This window comes from Oncorhynchus clarkii, chromosome 7 (assembly GCF_045791955.1).
Source record: "Oncorhynchus clarkii lewisi isolate Uvic-CL-2024 chromosome 7, UVic_Ocla_1.0, whole genome shotgun sequence".
NCBI classification, from domain to species: domain Eukaryota; kingdom Metazoa; phylum Chordata; class Actinopteri; order Salmoniformes; family Salmonidae; genus Oncorhynchus; species Oncorhynchus clarkii.
This window is the reverse complement of record NC_092153.1, coordinates 48,754,980-48,781,719: the sequence shown is the minus strand read 5'-3', so window position 1 is coordinate 48,781,719 and position 26,740 is coordinate 48,754,980. Positions and strand designations below refer to the sequence as shown.

General features: G+C 43.0%; 1 protein-coding gene across 5 annotated transcripts in view; it reads left to right on the top strand.

The window, feature by feature from the left end:
* Window positions 1–26,740, top strand: part of LOC139413413 (ataxin-7-like) — a 53,919-nt gene that overhangs the window by 17,867 nt on the left and 9,312 nt on the right. For 3 of the 5 annotated variants that reach the window (XM_071160769.1, XM_071160768.1, XM_071160770.1), the window contains exons 3-10: window positions 3,569–3,784; window positions 3,961–4,029; window positions 15,700–15,804; window positions 23,847–24,078; window positions 25,208–25,482; window positions 25,844–25,926; window positions 26,078–26,346; window positions 26,470–26,647. In XM_071160769.1, the coding sequence (XP_071016870.1) occupies window positions 3,577–3,784; window positions 3,961–4,029; window positions 15,700–15,804; window positions 23,847–24,078; window positions 25,208–25,482; window positions 25,844–25,926; window positions 26,078–26,346; window positions 26,470–26,647 (1,419 nt within the window). In that variant the 5' untranslated portion in view covers window positions 3,569–3,576. Of the gene's footprint in view, window positions 1–2,476; window positions 2,523–3,568; window positions 3,785–3,960; window positions 4,030–15,699; window positions 15,805–23,846; window positions 24,079–25,207; window positions 25,483–25,843; window positions 25,927–26,077; window positions 26,347–26,469; window positions 26,648–26,740 lie in introns of all 5 variants that reach the window. The other 2 variants (XM_071160771.1, XM_071160772.1) reach the window with 2 other exon arrangements.

Genomic DNA, 26,740 nt, shown 5'->3' with positions numbered 1-26,740 from the left:
CCAAGAAAGCTAAGGTAAATGAGCTAAACGACTTCCGCCCCGTAGCACTCACCTCCGTCATCATGAAGTGCTTTGAGAGACTAGTCAAGGACCATATCACCGCCACCCTACCTGACACCCTAGACCCACTCCAATTTGCTTACCGCCCAAATAGGTCCACAGACGATGCAATCTCAACCACACTGCACACTGCCCTAACCCATCTGGACAAGAGGAATACCTATGTGAGAATGCTGTTCATCGACTACAGTTCAGCATTTAACACCATAGTACCCTCCAAACTCGTCATCAAGCTCGAGACCCTGGGTCTCGACCCCGCCCTGTGCAACTGGGTACTGGACTTCCTGACGGGCCGCCCCCAGGTGGTGAGGGTAGGTAACAACATCTCCACCCCGCTGATCCTCAACACTGGGCCCCACAAGGGTGCGTTCTGAGCGCTCTCCTGTACTCCCTGTTCACCCACGACTGCGTGGCCACGCACGCCACCACTAACATTGAGTGGCTGCTGCCAACACACTGACTCAACTCCAGCCACTTTAATAATGGGAATGGATGTAAAATATATCACTAGCCACTTTAAACAATGCTACTTAATATAATGTTTACATACCCTACATTATTTATCTCATATGTATACGTATATACTGTATCTCTATCATCTACTGCATCTTTATGTAATACATGTATCACTAGCCACTTTAAACTATGCCACTTTGTTTACATACTCATCTCATATGTATATACTGTACTCTACTGCATTGTGCCTATGCCGCTCTTTACCATCACTCATTCATATATCTTTATGTACATATTCTTTATCCCTTTACACTTGTGTGTATAAGGTAGTCGTTTTGGAATTGTTAGCTAGATTACTCGTTGGTTATTACTGCATTGTCGGAAATAGAAGCACAAGAATTTCGCTACACTCGCATTAACAACTGCTAACCATGTGTATGTGACAAATAAAATTTGATTTGATTTGAAATGTGCATGTGTTTGCTCAAACGGTCAGAAACAGACTCCATGAGGGTGGTATGAGGGCCCGACGTCCACAGGTGGGGGTTGTGCTAACAGCCCAACACCGTGCAGGACGTTTGGCATTTGCCAGAGAACACCAAGATTGGCAAATTCGCCACTGGCGCCCTGTGCTCTTCACAGATGAAAGCAGGTTCACACTGAGCACATGTGACAGACGTGACAGACCCTGGAGACGCCGTGGAGAACGTTCTGCTGCCTGTAACATCCTCCAGCATGACCGGTTTGGCGGTGGGTCAGTCATGGTGTGGGGTGGCATTTCTTTGGGGGGCCGCACAGCCCTCCATGTGCTCGCCAGAGGTAGCCTTACTGCCATTAGGTACCGAGATGAGATCCTCAGACCCCTTGTGAGACCATATGCTGGTGCGGTTGGCCCTGGGTTCCTCCTAATGCAAGACAATGCTAGACCTCATGTGGCTGGAGTGTGTCAGCAGTTCCTGCAAGAGGAAGGCATTGATGCTATGGACTGGCCCGCCCGTTCCCCAGACCTGAATCCAATTGAGCACATCTGGGACATCATGTCTCGCTCCATCCACCAACACCACGTTGCACCACAGACTGTCCAGGAGTTGGTGGATGCTTTAGTCCAGGTCTGGGAGGAGATCCCTCGGGAGACCATCCGCCACCTCATCAGGAGCATGCCCAGGCGTTGTAGGGCGGTCATACAGGCACGTGGAGGCCACACACACTGAGACTCATTTTGACTTGTTTTAAGGACATTACATCAAAGTTGGATCAGCCTGTAGTGTGGTTTTCCACTTTAATTTTGAGTGTGACTCCAAATCCAGACCTCCATGGGTTGATAAATTTGATTTCCATTGATAATTTTTGTGTGATTTTGTTGTCAGCACATTCAACTATGTAAAGAAAAAAGTATTTAATGAGAATATTTCATTCATTCAGATCTAGGATGTGTTATTTTAGTCTTCCCTTTATTTTTTTGAGCAGTATATAAAAAATAGCCTAACTTTATTCTTAGTATGTCAGTCTGTCAGATGCAGACAATTTGCCAAGTAATATTTTATTATTGATTAGTATACATACCTATAATCAATCATGTAAAAAAAAATCTAAACAAATGTAGTATTTGTAATACGTGACTGTTGAACCATATACAATCCCCCAAAACCAGTTCCATTTCAGCATCAGGCCTACACGTTTTGCTGTCTGTCATAAATTGATGCACTAATTAGTTGTAATTTGTAGGGCTAGTTTCTACCCACTTGTTGTTTTGGCCTTTTAGCCTTTTGTATTGGCAGTAGAATTTTTGAGCATGCAATGAAAATGCATTCAGTCATTTCTGCTTACTACCGGTAAGGAAGCAAGTTGAGAACTGAAGATGGTTGTGTAGGATTTCAACACTTATTAACATGTTAGAACCTTCACTTCAAACTGGATTCCTGTATGGTAGGTGAGGTCATGTGTACATTGTCTGTTACAGATTGATTCTGCCCATCAATAGCAGGAGTAGAGGCCTGTGCTGAGAGGTACAAACATGAGATAATATGTAGACATCCTGGTCACTCCATTTAAATCCGAATCCCATTTGGAAAGTGGAAGGTATACTTCCTAGGAATATTTCAATTCTATAAAGACCTCAGACATTCATATTTTTGTAATATATAAGTGTCTGTAGATTAGGTAACTGTAAACATGAATGAAGTGTTTTAGAAAGGAAATAGTTAACGGGATAGCTTTCTTTCTGCGTGTTTGGTGTAAAGTGTTACCAATTCCTAGATTATGGAAGTAGGAACTCCATCCATTCGCCACATAGCGCTGATGTGACGCAAAAGATTGTGAGAAATATGAATCTGACTACTGTAAACTGAAAAGCAGTCGCGCCTTATTAAGGAAGTAGGACATCAATGAATATATACTCCCCCATCCGTCGACAAGAAACAGGTCCCTGTCTTAATTGTTTTACTTTAATAAACTGTTTTATATAAGTTAACTGTTCGGTCATCGATGTGCATTATCGAAGGTGTGTATCCTATCTGAACATTTTTGAAGTTGGAAGCAAGAGGGATATTCTGGTTGTTATGATATAATACCTCGAAGCATGTTAATTTGATCAATATTAGGGCACTAATATTAATTTGGTTCGTTTTCATTCATAAAATACGTTTTTCGAAGAAAAAAAAACGAATTTCTATGTGAACTGTATCAATTAGGCATAGGCTATACGAAGGTGATGAACATAGTATTTATTTTGATAATTGAAAACATATTGTTGTCACCGCGTGTAAGTGACCTGGATTTATCACGTTTAATGCACTCAGGGAGGTGCATTTAGATGCTCCTCCTTAAAGTTTTATCTGTGATATCTGCGATTGCCCAGACTGTATGTGCCGGGGGACGGCCTCGCACACATGTACCCGTCAAAACAAGAGCGATTTCGGTGGTGTCACTCCCTCTAGCTTCTGAACACATAATCAAAGGGATTTGCGTTACCAAAACATGCGTTTGCCCGAGACAATCAATGAAGGAATCCTGAGAACACCACAACGCTGACTGCTGTTTTGTTACATTGTAGCGGAAAGAATGTCGGAAAGGGCCGATGATGACGTCAGGGGGGAGCAGCGCAGAGTGGCCAGGCAGCTGAAGCAGCAACAGCAGCAGATCCAGCGGGGAGAAGGCTCCACAGCAATGGCGACTGGTGCGGAGCGTAGATCCATGCCTAGTCCAGAAATAATGTTGGGACAGCCTTGGAGCAGCTGGGTCGATGCTGCCAAACTCCACGGCAACGACGGTGAGTGCTCGTGCGTACTGGATGTATGTGTAGAATCGAGACATAACGATGATCGTGAGCTTTTTTTGCTGATTGCGTGCAGTTTTTTGGAATACGAAGAAACGCTACTGTTAACAACAGCAGAAGCAAGCAAGTGCAACTATTTATCTTCGTGTGTATCCGATTGCCTCTTTTAGGTGCCGAATCAGAGGAAAGTTTGAAAGAGTTCGGGAAAAATCGAGAAGCCATGCGACTGTGCAGAGATGGTGAGTGTTCTCGCTTTTGTCAAAGCCAAGGTGTGTTTTGGTTTTGTTGGGTTGCACCGGCTGAAATCTGGTTGTTCTGTTGAACAAGTCCACCACACTGAGTGGTGACAACACAAGTCTGATCAATCAGTGATATAACCCAGGAATCTATCGCCACTAGTTGACACCTTGAAGAGGGGGCCCGCCTATCTTCTGACCCTAAGTAGGTAACCACCGCAGGTAACAACCAGCGCTTATTCAGTGGGGTCCTTAAAGATACATGTCATGTGATAAAGCTGAAATGTATGTTTATCTTACACAACAGAGAATTTATTGTCTGTTTTACACTATTTCTGTCTGACTGTTCAGTATCATTGTGCCCACCTGAAAAAGCCTGTGTGTGTGAAGTTAGGGGATGGGCACAGTCAGTGTGATGGCACTTTCACAGTTAAAATGGGTGCAACGAGGTTGTCATTGAAGCTAGAATCTTAATTGAAACAATAAGAAAGCGTACCCCCGCCTATGTTTTGGTAAAAAGTTTAGGGAAGGGCCTGGAGAAATAACTGTTCGCAAATTCATAGAGCACGCCATATATCCAAGGACTAACCATCCATGACAATTAGTCCTATTCATGTTTTGAGACTATACAGGGTTTGTTTACATTGTTTACAAACATTGGAATAAAACAATCTTGTAAGTTATATTCTTCAAGAATCAATGCATATACAATACCAGTCAAAAGTTTGGACACAACTACTCATTCATGGTTTTTCTTTATTTGTGCTATTTTCTACATTGTAGAATAATAGTGAAGACATCAAAACTATGACATTAAACATATGGAATCATGTAGTAACCAAAAAAGTGTTACACAAATCAAATTCTAATTTATTTTGAGGTTCTTCCAAGTAGCCACCCTTTGCCTTGATGTCAGCTTTGTACACTCTTGGCATTCTCTCAACCAGCTTCATGAGGTAGTCACCTGGAATGCATTTCAATTAACAGGTGTGCCTTGTTAAAAGTTAAATAGTGTAATTCCTTTCCTTCTTAATGCGTTTGAGCCAATCAGTTGTGTTGTGTCAAGGTAGGGGTGGTATACAGAAGATAGCCCTATTTGTCAAAGACCAAGTCCATATTATGGCAAGAACCGCTCATAAAGAAAAGAGAAACAACAGGCCATCACTACTTCAAGACATGTAGGCCAGTCAATCCAGAACATTTCAAGAATATTTCATTTTTTCAAGTGCAGCCGCAAAAACCATCACGCGCAATGGTGAAACTGGAAAGGAAGACATCAACTTTTCAGAGGAGACTGCGTGAGTCAGTCCTTCATGGTCTCATTTCTGCAATGAAGCCACTACTTAAGGACACCAGTAAGAAGAAGAGACTTGCTTGGGCCAAGAAACATGAGCAATGGATATTAGATCAGAGGAAATCTGTCCTTTTAGTCTGAGTCAAAATTTGAGATATTTGGTTCCAACCAACGTGTCTTTGTGAGACGCAGAGTAGGTGAACGGATGATCTTCGCATGTCTGGTTCCCACTGTGAAGCATGGGGGAGGTGTGATGGTGTGGGGTGCTTTGCTGGTGACACTGTCAGTGACTTTATTTAGTATTCAAGGCACACTTAACCAACATGGCTACCACAGCATTCTGCAGTGATACGCCATCCCATTTTGTTTTTGCTTAGTGGGACTATCATTTGTTTTTCAACAGAACAATGACCAAACACACCTCGAGGCTGTGTAAGGGCTATTTGACCAATAAGGAGAGTAAAATATATTTAGTATTGTTTAACACTTTTTTTGGTTCCTATATATGGGTTATTTCATAGTTTTGATATTTTCAATATTAGAAAATAGTAAAAAAAATAAAAACCCTAGAATGAGTAGGTTTGTCAAGCTTTTGTGTATGTGTGTGTGTGAATTAATGTAGCAACTAAGGATTCTAGCTTTAAAGTGCCAATATGTCATTTTTTGGGCAACCCGTCCAAATTCACACAGAACAGATTCTTCTTAGACATTTCTGTCTGTATATTTCTATTTCTTAAATGTAGTTTTGGTTTTGTACACTAGCTGAAACGACAATATTTTTATGACAATATATGATTAAGGAAAATATATTTCACAGCATTTTAGATGGTCAAATTATTCTCTATAGTACACTAGCTTATTTTGTCTCACAAACTGAAATTAGGCTAACTATTAAGAGTTTTGGAAACCAGGAAATTGCGGAGCGATTTCTGCATAGTGCAACTTTAAGAATAACTGCTATTCTTTTTGGAAACTGTCTAAAACCTCAGATGGCTTTCCTATGTCAGTTGAATATTTATAGTGCTACTAAACTACTACACATTCACATCTTTGTTTAGCACATTCTATATTAGCACACTCAATAAAGTACTCTATATTTACAATATTAACAACAAAGGATTGCCTTACTCAGTTTTTTCAGCTATGATCTATAATAGATTTTATTACATGGATTGGTGTCAGTGATCTGATCAAGACTGCCTTGAAATGTTAATTCCCATGCTATAAAACGAGAGAAGCACACAGCTGTATGTGCAACACTGACGTAAAAAACATAGAATGTAGTAAAAACCCATTGAATTATATTTTCCCACATAGCCGTCAGGAGCCATAGTTGTCTCCTTTTTGCACACACAAAATCTGAAGAATATGACATTTTTTTAGTAATCGTGACTTGAAACTGTGCTGTAAATAGTCACCCTACGTTGAAGTTGCCGTAAGCACAAATCTAGGATCAGCATGCCCAATCCTAACCTTTAGTATGGTAACAAGATACACTGTCCTCAGGGTAAAGTCACGCTACAACTTGATTCCCAAAAAGCAGCTTGTAAAAATAAGCACTATGCATGTAAGTACATCATGTACTGCACACAGTCAGTCTATAGTCTTTACTCACTGTTTGGGAAGTAAGAACGGAGTTGAGGAAATAGTTTATGTTCATTACATATCTATAAGGTGATAAGGTACCCCACTTAGTCAAGAGAGCAGGGGAAACGCCTCGATCACACCGGCAGCGTCGTTGCATTTTGATACTCCAGAAGTACATTAATTTTCAATGGAACACTGTGTTTGCCTTTCAGCATTGTGTTGCAGAGGCAGTTGCAGTGCGTTCTGTGTTGCATGTGTTGGATTTATAGAACGTATGCATCAAACTGTATGTGTAGACGGCTTGACCGAAATGGTAGCAGAAGGTGAATGTTGAACTTTTGTTGCACACGTATCCAGATGACATGTGATCGAGGCGACACTCACCTCTGAAGTCCTCTGTAGCTGTTATGTGTCATAGGCCTACACTTGTGATGTCAGCAATACGTAGGCATCTCATTTCAGACTTTTCCAAAAAGCTTTTTTTTCCTGTTGAAAAGGAAGGGGTTACACACTGTAACCTACTTGTCAGGGCACTTATCTAACGGTGCATTTGCATTGGCAAACAATGGGGCCAGTGTGCACACCGCAGTGACATTGCACAATTAAGAACAAATCACTTGTTTCCTACAGGTCTCACAGAAGCCACAACAGAAAGCCAGACTTGTCTGATTTACACACTTATTTCCGTGCGTAAAAGGAGCCAAAACTGTTCAGCAAAGCACCTGAATCCAGCCAATTTTGTCATGACCTTTAATTTAGATCTTCACTTTTTCTCAGGAAGACCAAGAAGCATGTTGACAGAATGTGATCAGGAAAGTCACTATTGTGCAACTGCATTAGTCTAGCTACAGTAGCCGATTATTTCAGTTATTCAGGAAACGTTTTCGTTGTCATTTAATCACATTGTATGATTTAAGTAATTCATTTGCATTTTAGTGAATGACATACATTGGGGCAAAAAAGTATTTAGTCAGCCACCAATTGTGCAAGTTCTCCCACTTAAAAAGATGAGAGGCCTGTAATTTTCATCATAGGTACACTTCAACTATGACAGACAAAATGAGGGGGAAAAAATCCAGAAAATCACATTGTAGGATTTTTTATGAATTTATTTGCAAATTATGGTGGAAAATAAGTATTTGGTCACCTACAAACATGCAAGATTTCTGGCTCTCACAGACCTGTAACTTCTTCTTTAAGAGGCTCCTCTGTCTTCCACTCGTTACCCATATTAATGGCACTTGTTTAAACTTGTTATCAGTATAAAAGACACCTGTCCACAACCTCAAACAGTCACACTCCAAACTCCACTATGGCCAAGACCAAAGAGCTGTCAAAGGACACCAGAAACAAAATTGTAGACCTGCACCAGGCTGGGAAGACTGAATCTGCAATAGTTAAGCAGCTTGGTTTGAAGAAATCAACTGTGGGAGCAATTATTAGGAAATGGAAGACATACAAGATCACTGATAATCTCCCTCGATCTGGGGCTCCACGCAAGATCTCACCCCGTGGGGTCAAAATGATCACAAGAACAGTGAGCAAAAATCCCAGAACCACACGGGGGGACCTAGTGAATGACCTGCAGAGAGCTGGGACCAAAGTAACAAAGCCTACCATCAGTAACACACTACGCAGCCAGGGACTTAAATCCTGGAGTGCCAGACGTGTCCCCCTGCTTAAGCCAGTACATGTCCAGGCCCGTCTGAAGTTTGCTAGAGTGCATTTGGAGGATCCAGAAGAAGATTGGGAGAATGTCATATGGTCAGATGAGACAAAAATAGAGCTTTTTGGTCTAAACTCCACTCGCCGTGTTTGGAGGAAGAAGAAGGATGAGTACAACCCCAAGAACACCATCCCAACCATGAAGCATGGAGGTGGAAACATCATTCTTTGGGGATGTTTTTCTGCAAAGGGAACAGGATGACTGCACCGTATTGAGTGGACGATGGATGGGGCCATGTATCGCGAGATCTTGGCCAACAACCTCCTTCTCTCAGTAAGAGCATTGAAGATGGGTCGTGGCTGGGTCTTCCAGAATGACAACGACCCGAAACACACAGCCAGGGGAACATAAGAAGTATCTCAAGGTGCTGGAGAGGCCTAGCCAGTCTCCAGACCTGAACCCAATAGAAAATCTTTGTAGGGAGCTGAAAGTCCGTATTGCCCAGCGACAGCCCTGAACACTGAAGGATCTGGAGAAGGTCTGTATGGAGGAGTGGGCCAAAATCCCTGCTGCGGTGTGTGCAAACCTGGTCAAGAACTACAGGAAACATATGATCTCTGTAATTGCAAACAAAGGTTTCTCTACCAAATATTAAGTTCTGCTTTTCTGATGTATCAAATACTTATGTCATGCAATAAAATGCAAATTAATTACTTTAAAATCATACAATGTGATTTTCTGGATTTTTGTTTTAGATTCCGTCTCTCACAGTTGAAGTGTACCTATGATAAAAATGACAGGCTTTGTAAGTAGGAAAACCTGAAAAATCGGCAGTGTATCAAATACTTGTTCTCCCCACTGTATCTACACACCTGATGGGGACTGAGAATGTATGATTTAGAGGTTGACCGATTATGATTTTTCAATACCGATACCGATTATTGGAGGACCAACAAAAGCCAATACCGATTAATGGGCCGATTTTCTATTTTTATTTTTTTTTAACATTTAAAAAAAAAAATAATAATAATATAAAATAAAAAAAATGTGTATTTATTGGTAATAATGACAATTACAACAATACTGAATGAACACTTATTTTAACTTAATATAATACATAAATAAAAATGTTCAATTTGGTTTAAATAATGCAAAAACAAAGTGTTGGAGAAGAAAGTAAAAGTGCAATATGTGCCATGTAAGAAAGTGAATGTTTAAGTTCCCAGCTCAGAACATGAGAACATATGAAAACTGGTGGTTCCTTTTAACATGAGACTTCAATATTCCAAGGTAAGAGGTTTTAGGTTGTAGTTAATATAGTGTTTATAGGACTATTTCTTTCTCTACCATTTGTATTTCATATACCTTTTACCATTGGATGTTCTTATAGGCACTTTAGTATTGCCAGTGTAACAGTATAGCTTCCGTCCCTCCTCGCCCCTACCTGGGCTCGAACCAGGAACACATCAATAACAGCCACCCTCGAAGCATCGTTACCCATCGCTCCACAAAATCCACGGCCCTTGCAGAACAAGGGGAACAACTACTCCAAGTCTCCGAGCGAGTGACGTTTGGAAGCTCTATTAGCGTGCACCCCGCCAATTAGCTATCCATTTCACTTCGGTTACACCAGCCTAATCTCGGGAGTTGATAGGCTTGAAGTCATAAACAGCTCAAGGCTTGAAGCACCGCGAAGAGCTGCTGGGAAAACGCACTAAAGTGCTGTTTGAATGAATGCTTACCAGCCTGCTGCTGCCTACCACCGCTCAGACTGCTCTATCAACTATCAAATCATAGACTTAATTATAATATAAAAACACACAGAAATACGGTCATTAATATGGTCGAATCCGGAAACTATCATTTTGAAAACAAAACGTTTATTTCAGTGAAATACAGAACTGTTCTGTATTTTATCTAACAGGTGGCAGCACTATGTCTAAATATTGCTGTTACATTGTACAACCTTCAATTTTATGTCATAATTACGTAAAATCTTGGCAAATTAGTTCGCAACGAGCCAGGCGGCCCAAACTGCTGCATATACCCTGACTCTGTTGCAAGAGAAGTGACACAATTTACCTAGTTAAAATAAATTAATGTTAGCAGGCAATATTAACTAAATATGCAGGTTTAAAAATATATACTTGTGTATTGATTTTAAGAAAGGCGTTGATGTTTATGGTTAGGTACACGTTGGAGCAACGACAGTCCTTTTTCGCGAATGCGCACTGCATCGATTATATGCAATGCAGGACACGCTAGATAAACTAGTAATATCATCAACCATGTGTAGTTATAGCTAGTGATTATGATTGATTGTTTTTTATAAGATAAGTTTAATGCTAGCTAGCAACTTACCTTGGCTTCTTACTGCATTCGCGTAACTGGCAATGAGAGAAGTGGTTCGAGTGTTGGACTAGTTAACTGTAAGGTTGCAAGATTGAATCCCCGAGCTGACAAGGTAAAAATCTGTCGTTCTGCCCCTGAACAAGGCAGTTAAAGCACCGTTCCTAGGCCGTCATTGAAAATAAGAATGTGTTCTTAAACTAGTTAGGGATCGGTGGGACACAAATGTCTCAACTGGCCAATTGCCAGGGAAAATGCAGAGCGACAGATAAAATACTATAAAATTCAAACTTTCATTAAATCACACATGTAAGATACTCAATTAAAGCTACACTCGTTGTGAATTCAGCCAACATGTCAGATTTTTAAAATGCTTTTCGGCGAAAGCATAGGAAGCTATTATCTGATAGCCTGCACTATCTGCACCAGCAGTAAACAAAGGAGTTGACATATTTCAAACCTGCAGGCTCCACACAAAACGCTGAAATAAAATATAAAACATGCATTACCTTTGACAAGCTTCTTTTGTTGGCACTCCAATATGTCCCATAAACATCACAATTTGTCCTTTTGTTTGATTAATTCCATCCATATATATCCAAAATGTCCATTTATAAAGCGCGTTTGATCCAGAAAAAAACAGCTTACAAAAAACGCAACGTCACTACAAAATATTTCAAACTACTTTTGTAATACAACTTTAGGTATTTCTAAACGTTAATAATCAATCAAATTGTAGACGGGGCAATCTGTGTTCAATACAGGAAAGAAAACAAACCAGCGCCACTTTTCACGTCTTGTGCAACTCACAAAAGTGTCCCCAGTTCCTAGTTGGCCTACTTCTTCATTGCACAAAGGAATAACCTCAACCAAATTCCAAAGACTGGTGACATCCAGTGGAAGCGGTAGGAACTGAAAACAGGTCCCTAAGAAATATGCCTTGGCAATAACAAGTCAGGGAACAGAGAGAGGCAGGGGGAAAAAATATATCTGAACAGTTAGTTCTCTGGGTTTTGCCTGCTACATAAGTTCTGTTATACTCACAGACATGATTCAAACTGTTTTAGAAACTTCAGTGTTTTCTATCGAAATATATGAATAATATGCATATCTTATATTCTTGGCATGAGTAGCAGGAAGTTGAAATTGGGCACGCTATTTATCCAAAAGTGAAAATTCTGCCCCCTAGTCCCAAGAGGTTTTAACTGACTTGCCTAGTTAAATTAAGGTGTTACATTTTATTTTTTTTAAATTAGGGCCGATTTCAAGTTTTCATAACAATCGGAAATCAGTATTTTTGGGCACCAATTTCTGATTGTTATGAAAACCTGAAATCGGCCCTAATTAATCGGCCATTCCAATTAATCGGTCGACCTCTAGTATGGTTCCTCCCGCTGATTGTGCAGAGGTGAAATGTGGCAGTAATGTCTCACTGTAAGGTGTTGGTACTGTTACACGACACCATCTACATGCCTGAAATCCTCAGTCCACTGTTCGTTAGGCAGAGGTTTCCGGAACTGTTAGAAATGACCTGAACAGATGAAGTGAAATATCACTCTTCTTTGAAAATAAATGGAAATATTTGCTAATGTTAGTAGAGTGAGATGTTCTGCACTTTGTTTGTCCCTAATTGTTTGTGACCTGCAGGATCCAATGGGATGATATTAGTGCAATAAGCTGCAGTCTTTAGGAAAACAGTGGAGTGCTGATCGTGTCCTAAAAACATCCAATAGACTAGAATACGACTTTATTAGAATAGAATACAACTTTATGTCCATTGGTTAAAACAGAAATTTGTCTTCTGCCTTTCCCAACAACCCGAGGTACACACACACACACACGTTGAGAAGCACAGGGTCAGCAGCAGTGCAGCGTCCCTGGATGTAGGGCAGTTGTGGGGGGCTAAGTGTCTTGCTCAAGGGAACAACGGCAGGAGATGATACATGGGATCAGAGACCAGCAGGCTTCCAATTGCCAGTTCAGTTCCATTTTTCTGTTGCCCAGCACGGGTCTGTGTGTGTGTGTCCTCTCTAACCTCTAGGCTACTGCCACTAATGTCTTCCTTTCCTCAGTCTCTCTACCTCATGACCATGGATAGGTGCACGCACTGGATAGGTTTTCCACCATGATGGCCTCCCTGATCACAGCCTCGCCTATTGATTACAGTTCAGTGGTCTTGAAAGAAAAGAGATGAGCACAGGACAGCTGATTTTAGGGTGTGATCTTAGTTGGACTGCAGGCCGACTGGCTCCACACACACACCTCCATTTCCAACCCCCGAGCTCCTCTCTGTGTTTTCCATTGGGTCCACAATCTCCTACATGCTCTGGATTGTCCTCTTCTCTTTGTCTCCTAGCACATTGTCATTCAGACCAAGCCTTGTGGAATGGGGATATTATGGCTGTGGATGACTACAGCTCTACCATGACCCACATCTCCCTGGTGGAAAAGCTGTTCTTACGCACGCACGCATCCACACACACACACACACACACATTGGAACAGACATGACACACTCACACATTGGAACGTGACTGAAGGATTCTCTCCTCTGATCTGCTTCTGAGTTCACACTCTCTCATATCTCTGACTCGCCTTCACCAATTTGCCTGATGGCAGACTGAGAGGGGGAGGCTGATTAATGTAGTGGCAGCAGGTCAGAGGTTGCTGCCCTGTGTCCATGTGTGCAGTCAGCCTCTGTGCTGTGTGCCTCGCTCTCCCTCTCACACATACCTTCACCCGCTCTCCCTCTCTCACACACACCTTCACCTGCTCTCCCTCTCTCACACACACCTTCACCCGCTCTCCCTCCCTCACACACACCTTCACCCGCTCTCCCTCTCTCACACACACCTTCACCCGCTCTCCCTCTCTCACACACACGTTCACCCGCTCTCCCTCTCTCACACACACGTTCACCCGCTCTCCCTCTCTCACACACACCTTCACCCGCTCTCCCTCTCTCACACACACCTTCACCCGCTTTCCCTCTCACACACACCTTCACCCGCTCTCCCTCTCACACACACCTTCACCCGCTCTCCCTCTCTCATCTCTGTACCGGAGAATGAAAAGGCACAGTGGAGCATCACCACTTTTAAAGTCAGGCGTGCCACTGCCATGTCCTGAATGCAGAGTGGACTGGGGATTCAGCTCATTTAAGAGACCAGTGGACACCCATGATGGCCAGTGTGAGCTTTTGCATAGGAATTTAATGCAACTCCTTGTTTAATGCAACTCCTATGAAAACAATTTCCCCTTGATAATTAGGCCTACATTCCAACTTTGTTTTCCACTCATTATTTTTTTTTTTATTTTTTTTTTTTTATTTTTTTTTTTTTTTACCTTTATTTAACCAGGCAAGTCAGTTAAGAACAAATTCTTATTTTCAATGACGGCCTGGGAACAGTGGGTTAACTGCCTGTTCAGGGGCAGAACGACAGATTTGTACCTTGTCAGCTCGGGGGTTTGAACTCGCAACCTTCCGGTTACTAGTCCAACGCTCTAACCACTAGGCTACCCTGCCGCCCATTAGATGTGAAGGGTTTGTTCCTAAGAAGGTACGGTTGCATTACAATCATTCAGTAGTAGGCCGTAGCTCTGTTTGGTAGACCTATGAACTCTTCTTTTATATGTCAATTAAGCAAAGGTTTTCATCTGAGCCAGTAGTCGATACTTCCACCTCAGTGGTAGGAGCTGACACTTAGTGAAGTGGGCCCAGACATTAACCCTGTGTTAAGTATGGGTCGGCTTGTTAATTCCCGTTCCACAGCAGCAAATGACTTCCCTAAGAGCACAGGTAGGCTTTTGTGTGGACTTGAATAGTCATCGCCTTGGAGACGTCGGTGACGTTTCAAGTGTCCTTAGCCGTGTGTGTGTGTGTGTGTGTGTTGGAGGGCCTCGTCAGACGGGCTCTCTGGGTGATTTCTTAATTAGCCCCTTCATTAGCTCTTTGCGATTCTCCTTGTGAAGGTCTCGTCTCCCAATGTGCCCCTCTGTTTTCCATGATCATGAGGCTTTCACCAAAAAAGGAGGGAGTCATTTGTGAGTGGGGGTGTTGAATCCACCAAACAGCCAATCGGATCTGTTTAGCCGGCATTTAACTAACGCCCTGACAAAGGATAAACATTTTGTAATTGTTAACCGGTTAACTGTTGAATGTTGTTTTCTTGTCACATAAGGTAATATGCATTTCTATGAATGATGGTGTCCTTTTTTTTGCCTGGATGAATTTGTCTATTTGAGTATTTGCAGGTACGGTACATTAAAGCCCAAGTGGTAGCCGCTCTCCCCCAGCCGCTCTCCCCCAGCCGCTCTCCCCCAGCCGCTCTCCCTTGTTTATTTGAAGACAGATCAATCAGACTCTGCCACTGGCTGTATTTCTCCTGCCTGCTTCACCTCTTTGTTCTGTAGCGAGTCTGTCTGTTTCTGCAGCAGGTAACCTTTGGAGTGATGGCTCGGTCCTCTCCTTATCGCTGGGTAGTTTCCTCTACTGTGAAATGGGGCTAGTACCGAGGAGTACCCTCTGCGTGTGTAATCTCTGCACCTGTACAATCGGTTTTTCTCTGGAATGATTGTTACCACACTCACCATTTTTTTTTATCAACCTTAACCATCTTAGAGCCTAGCGTTCAATACTCTATCTCCCTCCATAACACAGCATCATTTGAAATGCTTCATTCAGCAACTGCCTGTGTCTACCTCCTACAGTTGAGGCTGGTTACCTTCATCCTGTTCTGTGTTTTTCTGTGTTTTTCCCTCCCCCATGGAACCCCAGACATGCCCATATTTGGCCAGTGTCCAGCACAGGACGACTTCTACCTGGTGATGTGCAGCCACTGCAGTCAGGTGGTGAAGCCCCAGGCCTTCCAAGCACACTACGGTAAGTCTCTCTCTCACACACACACACACACACAGACCACCATCACTCATGCAAACATTGTCCCCAAGAGCTGATCCAGTATTGGGTTTTTATATTTTTTGTTATATAGCTCTCCTGGCGGGAAAGGTTTGGGCAGGGAGAGAGCTAGAGTTGGGAATGGCCAGGGACCTCACAATACGATATTATCACAATACTTAGGTGCCGATTTAAGATATGCATTGAGATTCTCACATTTTCTTTATGTATAGTGATTTATTGCGAAATACATGTCTGCTGCAGAGGGACAAGACAGTCATGAGAAAACGACATGTTGTCGTCAGTCCAATTGGCTACCTATTTAAAAAGATTATAGTATATATGTATAAGATATGAAGGAAGTATAAGATATGAAGGAAAAATAGTTTTGGTGCAGGTACAGCCAACTAGCGCACAGAAAATATTGCTATATTGTCAAAACAATACGATAAATCGTCAGAAATATCCCAATATGTAACTGTATTGATTTCTTTCCCCCATCACTAAAGAGAACATTCTAGACTTGTGCTTTGGGGAAATCTGCTTGGCACTAATCTCTGTCAGAATGGCACAACTACTCCGTGTGTGCGCATGTTCAAACACTATCAACGTCAGGAGGATTAAAAGCACACCTCCCATTCTCCACCTCTAACATGAGAAAGGAGCACTCTGGCCTTTTATTTCCACCAACTGAGACTTGTTTACAATTCTCCTGTTAATATTTGATGTGCTCCTCCGAGTCCGTTCCTCTGTGTGAGTGCAGCCTAATTGATTGTTTTAGCATGTTAAACTGTCCCTAAGACGTCTGAAGATGTCTAAAACCTACTAGTTTTCTTCTCCACGGTGTGTGTTCTTTAACTGGCTCTTTGGCCGGAATGCTGGAAAGAATTTAATTTATTATGGATTTCAGAATCAAGGGATCGTTTTGCTGCCTTTCTCGTTAAAACTAGCCTGTTGAACCCTCTATGCACGCACTTGCGGAACGCACACAGACACACAAACACACACACACACACACACACCCCTGTGCTTCAGTGCAGTTAAGAGAACTGCTCTCTCTACCGACACCAGTGAGTGCCAGTGAGGTGGTGTAAAATGTAATCTCTCTCGCTCTCTCTCTCTCTCTGGTTAGTTCCTCTCCACGATGGGCTTTTAAGCATCAACTGGCATGTATAATTTATTTATTCCAGCTGTTCTTTAGGTCAAAGATTGGAGACCTCTTTTAAAATGATTTCAGTGCGTACCGTTTTTAGGCCTTCCTTCACTTACCGTTATCGTTGATACCTCTAGTAAAGAAGAGCAAGGAACTATCTGTTGTTCCTTGAGCCATTTCAATTAAGGATTTTTGTCAATGAAATAGCTTAGTCTAAACTGGCAGATAACCTTATGTTATGGGTAATTCTTGAATATTTGATAAAACTATCATGTTTTCTAACACATGGTGTGTATTGGATAGGTCAGTGTTCCGACTCCTCACAACACTGACAGAGGGAGGGTGTTCTAATGTTTTCGGCTTTGAGGCTTTAGTATGGATCTTTCCATCCTTATAAACAAATTAGTTTATAAAATGGCATGCAAGCAGTTTCCTTTTTAAACTAAATTGGAATATTCATTTTCTAGTGTAAACCTGGTGAGTCTGTATTATCTTCCTGTGGTTGTCAAAACCAAAGCCTCAATGGCACATCCTTCCGTTTCTACTCTGGGCTGGTTACTTAAGTCCATCCGTGTCCCAATATGCATACATTACCACACTGCACTTTATGGTGGTGTGGACATTGGGATCCATACCATTTAAAATTGTCGAGCCAAGGCCACAGGGCTTCAAAGGAATCACTACTGTCATTTTACTGTGGGGTGTTTGTTTCTTTCTCAGCGGAAAGATTGAATGAAAAGCTAGGCCTATAATATTTCATCACTTGTTGTTGCTGGTTATACAGGTATCAGGATTGGCCACAAGAGGGAGACACAATAGCACTCAAGTGTCATTGGGAACACTCATTGGTCCTGTGTCAAGAGTCAAGACAGATCAATCATGGACTAATGGCACATGTGAATAGAGTAGCAATTACAGAAGTTCATACTTTCCACAAATTGAGGTTAGCCTAGTGCTGGTGTGGTCGCACTTGACTACTATAGCTTAGTAGTCCACGAACACAACTTCTACCTTAGGTGTTGTGCAATAACATTCAATCAGATAGGATGAATCTGGCTTGTATCATTGTCTTCAGTCAGATAGCGTGACTATTCCACCTGCACTGATCTGTCTCGTATCTCGTAAAGGGATAGATCGAAAGTAGTTTGGCTACAATGTGCTATCTAACGTGATAAAATATCACCTAGGTGACATTGTGCGGCTGAAAAACAGTCTGAATTAACCTAAGCTAAAACCATAAATATGTCAATATTTTACATCTTTTTTTATATCTAACTAAAGATATTTGTGCCTCACCGAGCAGTATTTCTGAAGTTTGGCAGTGGGTTGAAAGCTAGCATAAATTTGACCAACATAGCTTGCTAGCTGAGCCAGTCACTGAAATGATGCCGCTAACCAACCATTGCCTATTTCATGTAGAGTTATGCGATACAAAAAACTATGTTTGAATGATGGATGGTTGGCAATCTCAACATTTTAGGATGAGTTCCACATCCAACAAGACATCGGTTGAGGGACTCAATTTGACGTAAGACAATGGTCTTGGATAGCTCACATCCACTGGTACCACAATCAATCACATTTATTTATTAAGCTAATCAGCTAATGTCACAAAGTGCTGTACAGAAACCCAGCCTAAAACCCCAAACAGTAAGCAATGCAGGTGTAGAAGCACGGTGGCTAGGAAAAACTCCCTAGAAAGGCCTGAACCTAGGAAGAAACCTAGAGAGGAACCAGGCTATGAGGGGTGGCCAGTCCTCTTTTGGCTGTGCCGGGTGGAGATTATAACAGAACATGGCCAAGATGTTCAAATGTTCATAGATGACCAGCAGGGTCAAATAATTATAATCACAGTGGTTGTCGAGGGTGCAACAGGTCAGCACCTCAGGAGTAAATGTCAGTTGGCTTTTCATAGCCGATCATTCAGAGTATCTCTACCGCTCCTGCTGTCTCTAGAGAGTTGAAAACGGCATGTCTGGGACAGGTAGCACGTCCGGTTCCATAGCCGCAGGCAGAACAGTTGAAACTGGAGCAGTAGCACGGCCAGGTTGAACTGGGGACAGCAAGGAATCATCAGTCCAGGTAGTCCTGAGGCATGGTCTTAGGGCTCAGGTCCCCCGAAAGAGAGAGAATTAGAGAGAGCATACTTAAAATCACACAGGACACTGGATAAGACAGGAGAAATAGTCCAGATATAACAGACTGACCCTAGCCCCCCGACACAAACTACTGCAGCATAAATACTGGAGGCTGAGACAGAAGGGGTCGGGAGACACTGTGGCCCCATCCGACGAAACCCCCGGACAGGGCCAAATAGGCAGGATATAACCCCACCCACTTTGCCAAAGCACAGCCCCCACACTACTAGAGGGATATCTTCAACCACCAACTTACCATCCAGAGACAAGCCCGAGTATAGCCCACAAAGATCTCCGCCACGGCACAACCCAAGGGGGGGGTCTGTCAGACTGTCTGTCTCATCTGCAAAGTTATCGTCTCATTGACTTGTGTAGCTAGACCAGTCGTTATAAAGTTTCATAAGAGGCCTGTTCATTCATTAGTCTTCCAGTGTACAGCGTGTGAACGCAGGACTCGGCAGTGCCTCTCTGAAGACTACTGGACTTGTCTGACCAGTGAAACATTAGTGGACTTGTCTTCTATAGAGTAATGAGCTCATCTCTGCAAGGCACCAGACGAACCTTCATTTTCTGGCCTGTTTGTAGTCTGTGTGGTTTAAATGGCTTTCATTCCATGAAGCCACTGTGTTGCTTTGTTGTGCTGCTGCTGGTAGGTAAGGCTGAGAGAGTCTGCTAAAGGTCAGTGCACTGTGATTCTATATGCTGTGATTCTTCTCTGCCAGGTGGAGATTATAACAGGGCAGGTCCACTGAGCTAAACAACATCTAGACTGTTTCACCTCATTCTCCTCTATTGCTTGACGCCCATCCATATGTTGTATGGCAGGGGTAGGCAACTAGATTCAGCCGCAGGTTGATTTTTGTCAGAGGTGGTCAGTGGGCCGGAACATAATTATTAGTAATTTGTCCATTTTTTTTTAATCGACCACAACTAAGCCCAAAAAGAGATTGCATTTGAAAATAACTATAATTTCGTACCTTGATTACATTGGCACACGATCACATGCATACAGGTAACTGGCAAAATAAAGAAAAACACAAACATAGTGTCTTAATAGGGCGTTTTTAACAAAAAAAACGGGTGCCAAAAAAAATCCCTCGTAGGGCTGTTTTGGCCGTCAGGCCGCCTGTTGCGGTCCCCTAGTGGATGTGGCGTTTTGACAGTGGCGCTGCATGCAGAGCTATACGCTCTGAGGAGAATAGGCCTGCACTGTTGACAGGACTATGCAAAAACACCATCCACACCCTATGAGGATGCAATCCACCAAAAGCAGATCTGATTTTCATGAAGTGACTTCTACGATAGTGTTGTCAGGTCATAAGAGGATATTTTAAGGCCTATTCCTTTTGATTGGGCCTTGTTTTATGTGTAGTCTACCCTGAGTGTACAGTGTGTAGGCCTATGCTGTGCACCGGGGCCCACTATCCAAAATGTTTCCCGGCCAGCCATCCTCTCTCCTCAGTAGCCAGGGATTCCACGGCCCTCTAAAGAGAAGATAGTGTGAGAATAGACCATAACGCTGCACATCTTCACTGTTTTCCTGTTATACTGGTCTGCCAGGACCTCTGTGGCTGGCTGGCTCTCTCAGCCTTTGGCAGGCATTGTGGGAACGTCACGCTGGGGAAGCCTGCTAGCGCTTGCGTGTGGGTTATTCAGCGAATTCTGAGCTAGATTGAGCAGCAGCGAAAGGTTGAGGGGGTGGAGAGGCCGGGTGCTAGCCTGTTACCAGGAAGGCAGTGTGTCATGGGCGGGAGGGTAGAAGAGGGTTGAAACAGCTCGACTCCGGGAGGGGCTTTGTCACAGCGTATAGGCTGGGCTGGTTTAGTGTGTATGTGTGAGGAGGGAGAGGAAAGCCCTGGGGTTGTTGCTCTTTTAGCTGCTGTAGTGTAAAATTGTGGGTGTGGGGCTGGGAGTGGCAGCTGTGCATTCTGCCACGCTCTGTTGCTACTCACCCACTGAGACAGCCTTGGCATGTAGCCCAGACCTGCATGGAGTTAGCATAAGGTTAGTTGGAGTTTTGTATATATGTCTGTCTATATCTATCTCTCTCTCTTGTGCTTTCTCTCCATTCTCTTATTTCTCTACTCTCTCACAGTTTCTTCTTATTCACTGATTGTATGTATATTTCTCTCTCTCACTCTCACACACACACACTCTCTCACACACACACACTCTCTCACACACACACACTCTCTCACACACACACACACATGCTTTTCTTCATGACTAGAAGATGAAACTGGTTTTGTTGTGCTGGTTGGGAGGAGGTAGCGTCGTCAGTGTTTCTGTAGTTATCTGGCTGTAAATAGTCAGATTAACCCTCTCAGGACTGGCCAAAATTCAACACCAGATGCAAGTTTTCAGTTAGTCTTCAGCTCACTTTCATTGCAGTGCTCTGCTCTTATCTAAAGAGCTGTCTCTCTCACATGCATTCTTTCTTCCTCTCTTACTGTAGAACTTTCGTTTTCTCCTTCTGTTTTACTTTCACGTTCTCTTTGTGTGTGTGTGTGTGTGTGTGTGTGTGTGTGTGTGTGTGTGTGTGAGAGCTGCGTAACATTAAAATACTGCAATACGGTTTGGATTGCACAGAGCCCGTAGTCCTGTTCAGCAGCTGCTGTTTTTTTGTCTTAGTTTAATTATTTTCTTCTCTGGTGTCAGTATTGTCTTTTAGCAGTTATTGTAATCTCAACTGTTCCCTTCTGGCTGACAGGAAATCAAGCCCTTGGCCCGTGTTTCTAGTTCAGGATGAATTGGCCTGGATCAGCAAGGCTTTCCAGTCTTTGCTTTTGAAGCTGCCTGCTTTTGACTTTGTTTAGGAAATGTTTACCCATGATTCCCTGCACATTTATCGCAAAACTATTACTGTCAAAAGGCCCGTTGTTTCTGGAAAAAAGAACACTACTACCAATTTATGAGTTGTGTCGACGTCTCAGATTGCTTGTACAGTGCCTTCCGAAAGTATTCATACCCTTTGACTTCAAAATGGATTAAATATGTGTTTGTCTCACCCATCTACACACAATACCCCATAATGACAAAGTGAAAACATGTTTTTAGAAATGTTTGCAAATTTATTGAAAATGAAATACAGAAATATCTCTTAAGTATTCACACCCCTGAGTCAATACATGTTGGAATCATGTATTGGCAGAGAATTACAGCTGTGAGTGTTTCTGGGTAAGTCTCTGAGCTTTGCACACCTAGATTGAACAATATTTGTATTATTTTAAAATTCTTCAAGCTCTGTCAAGTTGGTTGTTGACCATTGCTAGACAGCCATTTTCAAGTCATGCCATAGATAAATCCCGAAGCGGTTTCCTTCCTTTTTGGCAACTGAGTTAGGAAGGACGCCTGTATTTTTGTTGTGACTGGGTCTATTCATCACCATCCCCAAGTGTAATAAATAACTTTACCATGCTCAAAAGGGTATTCAATGTTGCATTTTACATTTTTATCCATCTCGTAATAGGTGCCCTTCTTTGTGAGGCATTGGAAAACCTCTCTGGTCTTTGTGGTTGAGTCTGTGTTTGAAATCCACTGCTTAACTGAGGGTCTTTACTAGAGGTCGACCGATTATGATTTTTCAATGCCGATACCGATTTATTGGAGGACCAAAAAAAGCAGATACCGATTAATCGGCCAATTCTTTTATTTATTTTTATTTGTAATAATGATAATTACAACAATACTGAATGAACATACTGAATTAACTTAATATAATACATCAATAAAATCAATTTAGCCTCAAATAAATAATGAAACATGTTTAAATAATGCAAAAACAAAGTGTTGGAGAAGAAAGTAAAAGTGCAATATGTGCCATGTAAGAAAGTGAATGTTTAAGTTCCCAGCTCAGAACATGAGAACATATGAAAACTGGTGGTTCCTTTTAACATGAGACTTCAATATTCCAAGGTAAGAGGTTTTAGGTTGTAGTTAATATAGTATTTATAGGACTATTTCTCTCTCTACCATTTGTATGTCATATACCTTTGACTATTGGATGTTCTTATAGGCACTTTAGTATTGCCAGTGTAACAGTATAGCTTCCGTCCCTCTACTCGCTCCTCCCTGGGCTCGAACCAGGAACACAACGACAACAGCCACCCTCAAAGCATTGTTACCCGTCGCTCCATAAAATCCTCTGCAAGGGGAACAACTACTCCAAGTCTCAGAGCGAGTGACGTTTGAAACTCTATTGGCGCGCACCCCGCTAACTAGCTAGCCATTTCACATCGGTTACACCAGCCTAATCTCGGGAGTTGATAGGCTTGAAGTCATAAACAGCTGCTGGCAAACGCACGAAAGTGCTGTTCGAATGAATGCTTACGAGCCTGCTGGTGCCTACCATCGCTCAGTCAGACTACTCTATCAAATCATAGACTTAGTTATAACATAATAACACGCAGAAATATTAACCTTTGGTCATTAATATGGTCGAATCTGGAAACTATCATCTCGAAAACAAGACGTTTATTCTTTCAGTGAAATAAATATTTCTACATTTCTAAACTCATAATTCCACGTTGACATTATGGGGTATTATGGGTGTGTGTGTGTGTAGGCCAGTGAAAAATCTAAATCTCAATGTAATCCATTTTAAATTCAGGCTGTAACAACAATGTGGAAAAACTCAAGGGGTGTGACTACTTTCTGAAGGCATGATAGGGGTCATGTGTCTGTGTGGACTGTACATTAGGTTACCCTACCCTGCTTTTCCCCTGACCCCTATCTAGAGAGAAGACACAGCTCGTCCAGTAAGCCCACCTCCACCTTAGCCCCCTCCTCAGCTCTGTCTCGGAGCAGTGGGCCGGTTGGTGGGGGTGTCAGTGGGGGGGCCATGGGCCGCTCTTCCAGTGGGACCAGCACCTCGTCCAACTCCAAAATCCTCAAACCAGCCAAAGAGAAGCTACCAGGCATCCAGCAGAGGCCTCACTTCCCTCCCTTCAGGATGCTCAACGACAAGGTGTAAGTAATGTCTAGCCTAGCCATGCTGGTGAACCATGCTGAACTTCAGTAAAACGTATTGTCATGTTGAACTTCAGCCTAGGGCTGGGCGATATGGCCCCAAAAAAAATCATTAGATTTTTTTCAAACGTGTGGGCAATTCACGATACAGTAGTGTTTTCTCGAAATAAGCTTTGTTGCACAATTAAAGGTCACTGCATTTCAAACAGTCAGCAATAATCTAATGAAAGGGGCCGAGTTGGACAGTTTTCGTGCCCAAAGTTGACCTTTTAAAATGTTTATTTAATCCTGACCTTAACCTTTAAAGGTAAACTCAGCGATATGACGTAGATGCGGAGAGTAAACAGCATAGCGTGAACCCATTCACATGTGCAGATACTGTGTGTGACTTTGAGAGCCAAGTCTTGGATCTCACTCATCTCAATGTCTGCAGTGCTGCTCGTGGCAACGTCATTTCACTGAGTCTACCTTTAACCTTAACCACACTGCTAACCTTTAAATTAAGACCAAAAAGCACATTTTTGTTTTCATAGTTTTTCACAATATAGTCAATTTTGACTTTGTTTCTATAGTAACTAGTGGAAACTCAGTTGTGAGTGGCAGGGGAGGGGCTTGGTGTGTTTATGAGTGAGAAGGTGCACTCAAGACAGAAAGAGACGAGACCAAAAAGACAACATGAGAACAAGCGGACTTAAACGGTCATAAGAACAAAAAACCTTGATTCTTGCGATAAAGCCATTTTGGAATTTAATTGAATTCGATATGTCGGCCAGCCCTAGTACAGTCCCCTGCCTCTTAAAGCCCTGCTTCACGTTTGATTTGATCCTCTTGAGTTATATCTTATCTCTTCATCTTAGGTCCTCTCCCTGCTCCTCTGAAGTCTAGCTCTGTCTGAAGTCTCCCTGTGCTACCCTCCTTCTAAATAAGCCCCTTAAAGAGTTAGTTTGAAAAAGAGATCCTTTATCGACTCCATTTACAACCACTCAAAACATGTTGGCTTTCTGCCTGGGGATTTGAACACATTTCAAACTCTGTTCTGTTAAAATTAAACTATTTTTCGGAAGTATTTAATGCTGCTATAGATAAATTAACTCCCTCGCTTTCTCCTCTGTCCATCTCTCTCTTCCAGCCTGACCCCTGCGGTCAAAGTGGAGAAGATGCGTCTGAAGGTGGATTCGTCAGCCAAGCTGGTGCAGGTTCCCTCGGCCCACTTATCGTCCTCTTCCTCCAGCAGCACTGTGAGCTCCTCGTCACCCCTGAAGCCAGGCCTTAACTGTCCCTCCATACCAAAGGCTCCCCTGCTTGCCCCCGGCCAGATCCCCAACGGCAAGGGCCACCTCTCCCTGGAAAAGAAGCAGGACAACAGCACCAGTAGCAGACAACACCTCTACAAGAGACTGTCAGGTGAGAGGAGGTGATAGGGGTTTATGTCAGGAGGACGTTTTGTTTTAAAGGTTCATTGCAGCCGTTTTTTATCTCTATCAAATTATTTATGTGTAACAATCAAGTACCTTACTGTGGTTGTCTTCAATTAAAGAGGAATTTCTCAAGCAAAAATGTAGCTAGGACTGTCTGGGAGTGGTCTGAGTGGGGAGGGGAAAACTGAAAACTAGCTGTTATTGGCAGAAATGCCACTAACTGAATATACTATGTTTCTCTCTTCCTTTCTACCTCTCCTGTTTTCTCTCTCTCTTCCTTCCTACCTCTCCTGTTTTCTCTCTCTCTTCCTTTCTACCCATCCTGTTTTCTCTCTCTCTTCCATCAGAACGTGAGTTTAATCCAGATATCCACTGTGGGGTCCTGGATATGACAGCTCGGAAGCCATGCACACGATCCCTAACATGCAAGGTACCAAGCCCTCTCTTCTGCCCCCTCTCTTTCTCTGTTTTGTGTAGTTAGGAAATATTGTCACATTTCCTAGGTATTTAGGCAGCCTTCAGATTCTCAGAGTGCAGCACACCCTGACCTAACATACCTCTTGGCCTTCTCCTTCCCTCAGACACATTCCCTAAGCCAGCGGAGGGCAGTGCTGGGCCGGAGGAAACGCTTCGACACACTGTTGGCAGAGCACAAAAGCAAAGCCCGGGAACGGGAACTGCAGCACCCCCACCCCCTGCAGACCACCCCTCTCAGGGAACCCCATCCCTCCCCCTCACGTCTCGCCCCCCACCACGACGCCCACCAGGTCGCTCATGGCAACGGAGCCACAGACGCCACCAAGCCTTTGGCGTTTGGCAAGCCCAAACCTCACAATCTTGGTCTTCCACGGTGAGTCACTTCATGTGCTCTTCCTGGGTTCTCGCCATCCAACCACTACTTTTTGCAGTGTGGTACAGCAAGTACCTGCATCCCTGATGTGTGTTCCTAAATCACTGTTTCCTCTGCTCTTAGGCTGAACAGCATTATCTCTGATGGAGGTGGGGGTACCCCGGGAGACCCCCACCACGCTACGTCCGCTCCTGACGGGGGCTCCCGCCTGTCCAGTGACGAGGGGGAGAACGATGAGCGGGAGGAGGGCACAGACAAACTGGACTGTCACTATTCAGGTTACCACCCACGGCCGGCAGCTGTAAGTCCACCACAAATTTAATTTGATATTACAGGGATATGCTCACAACACAGCAACAATGAAACGACTACATAGCCAGATGTATGTGAAATC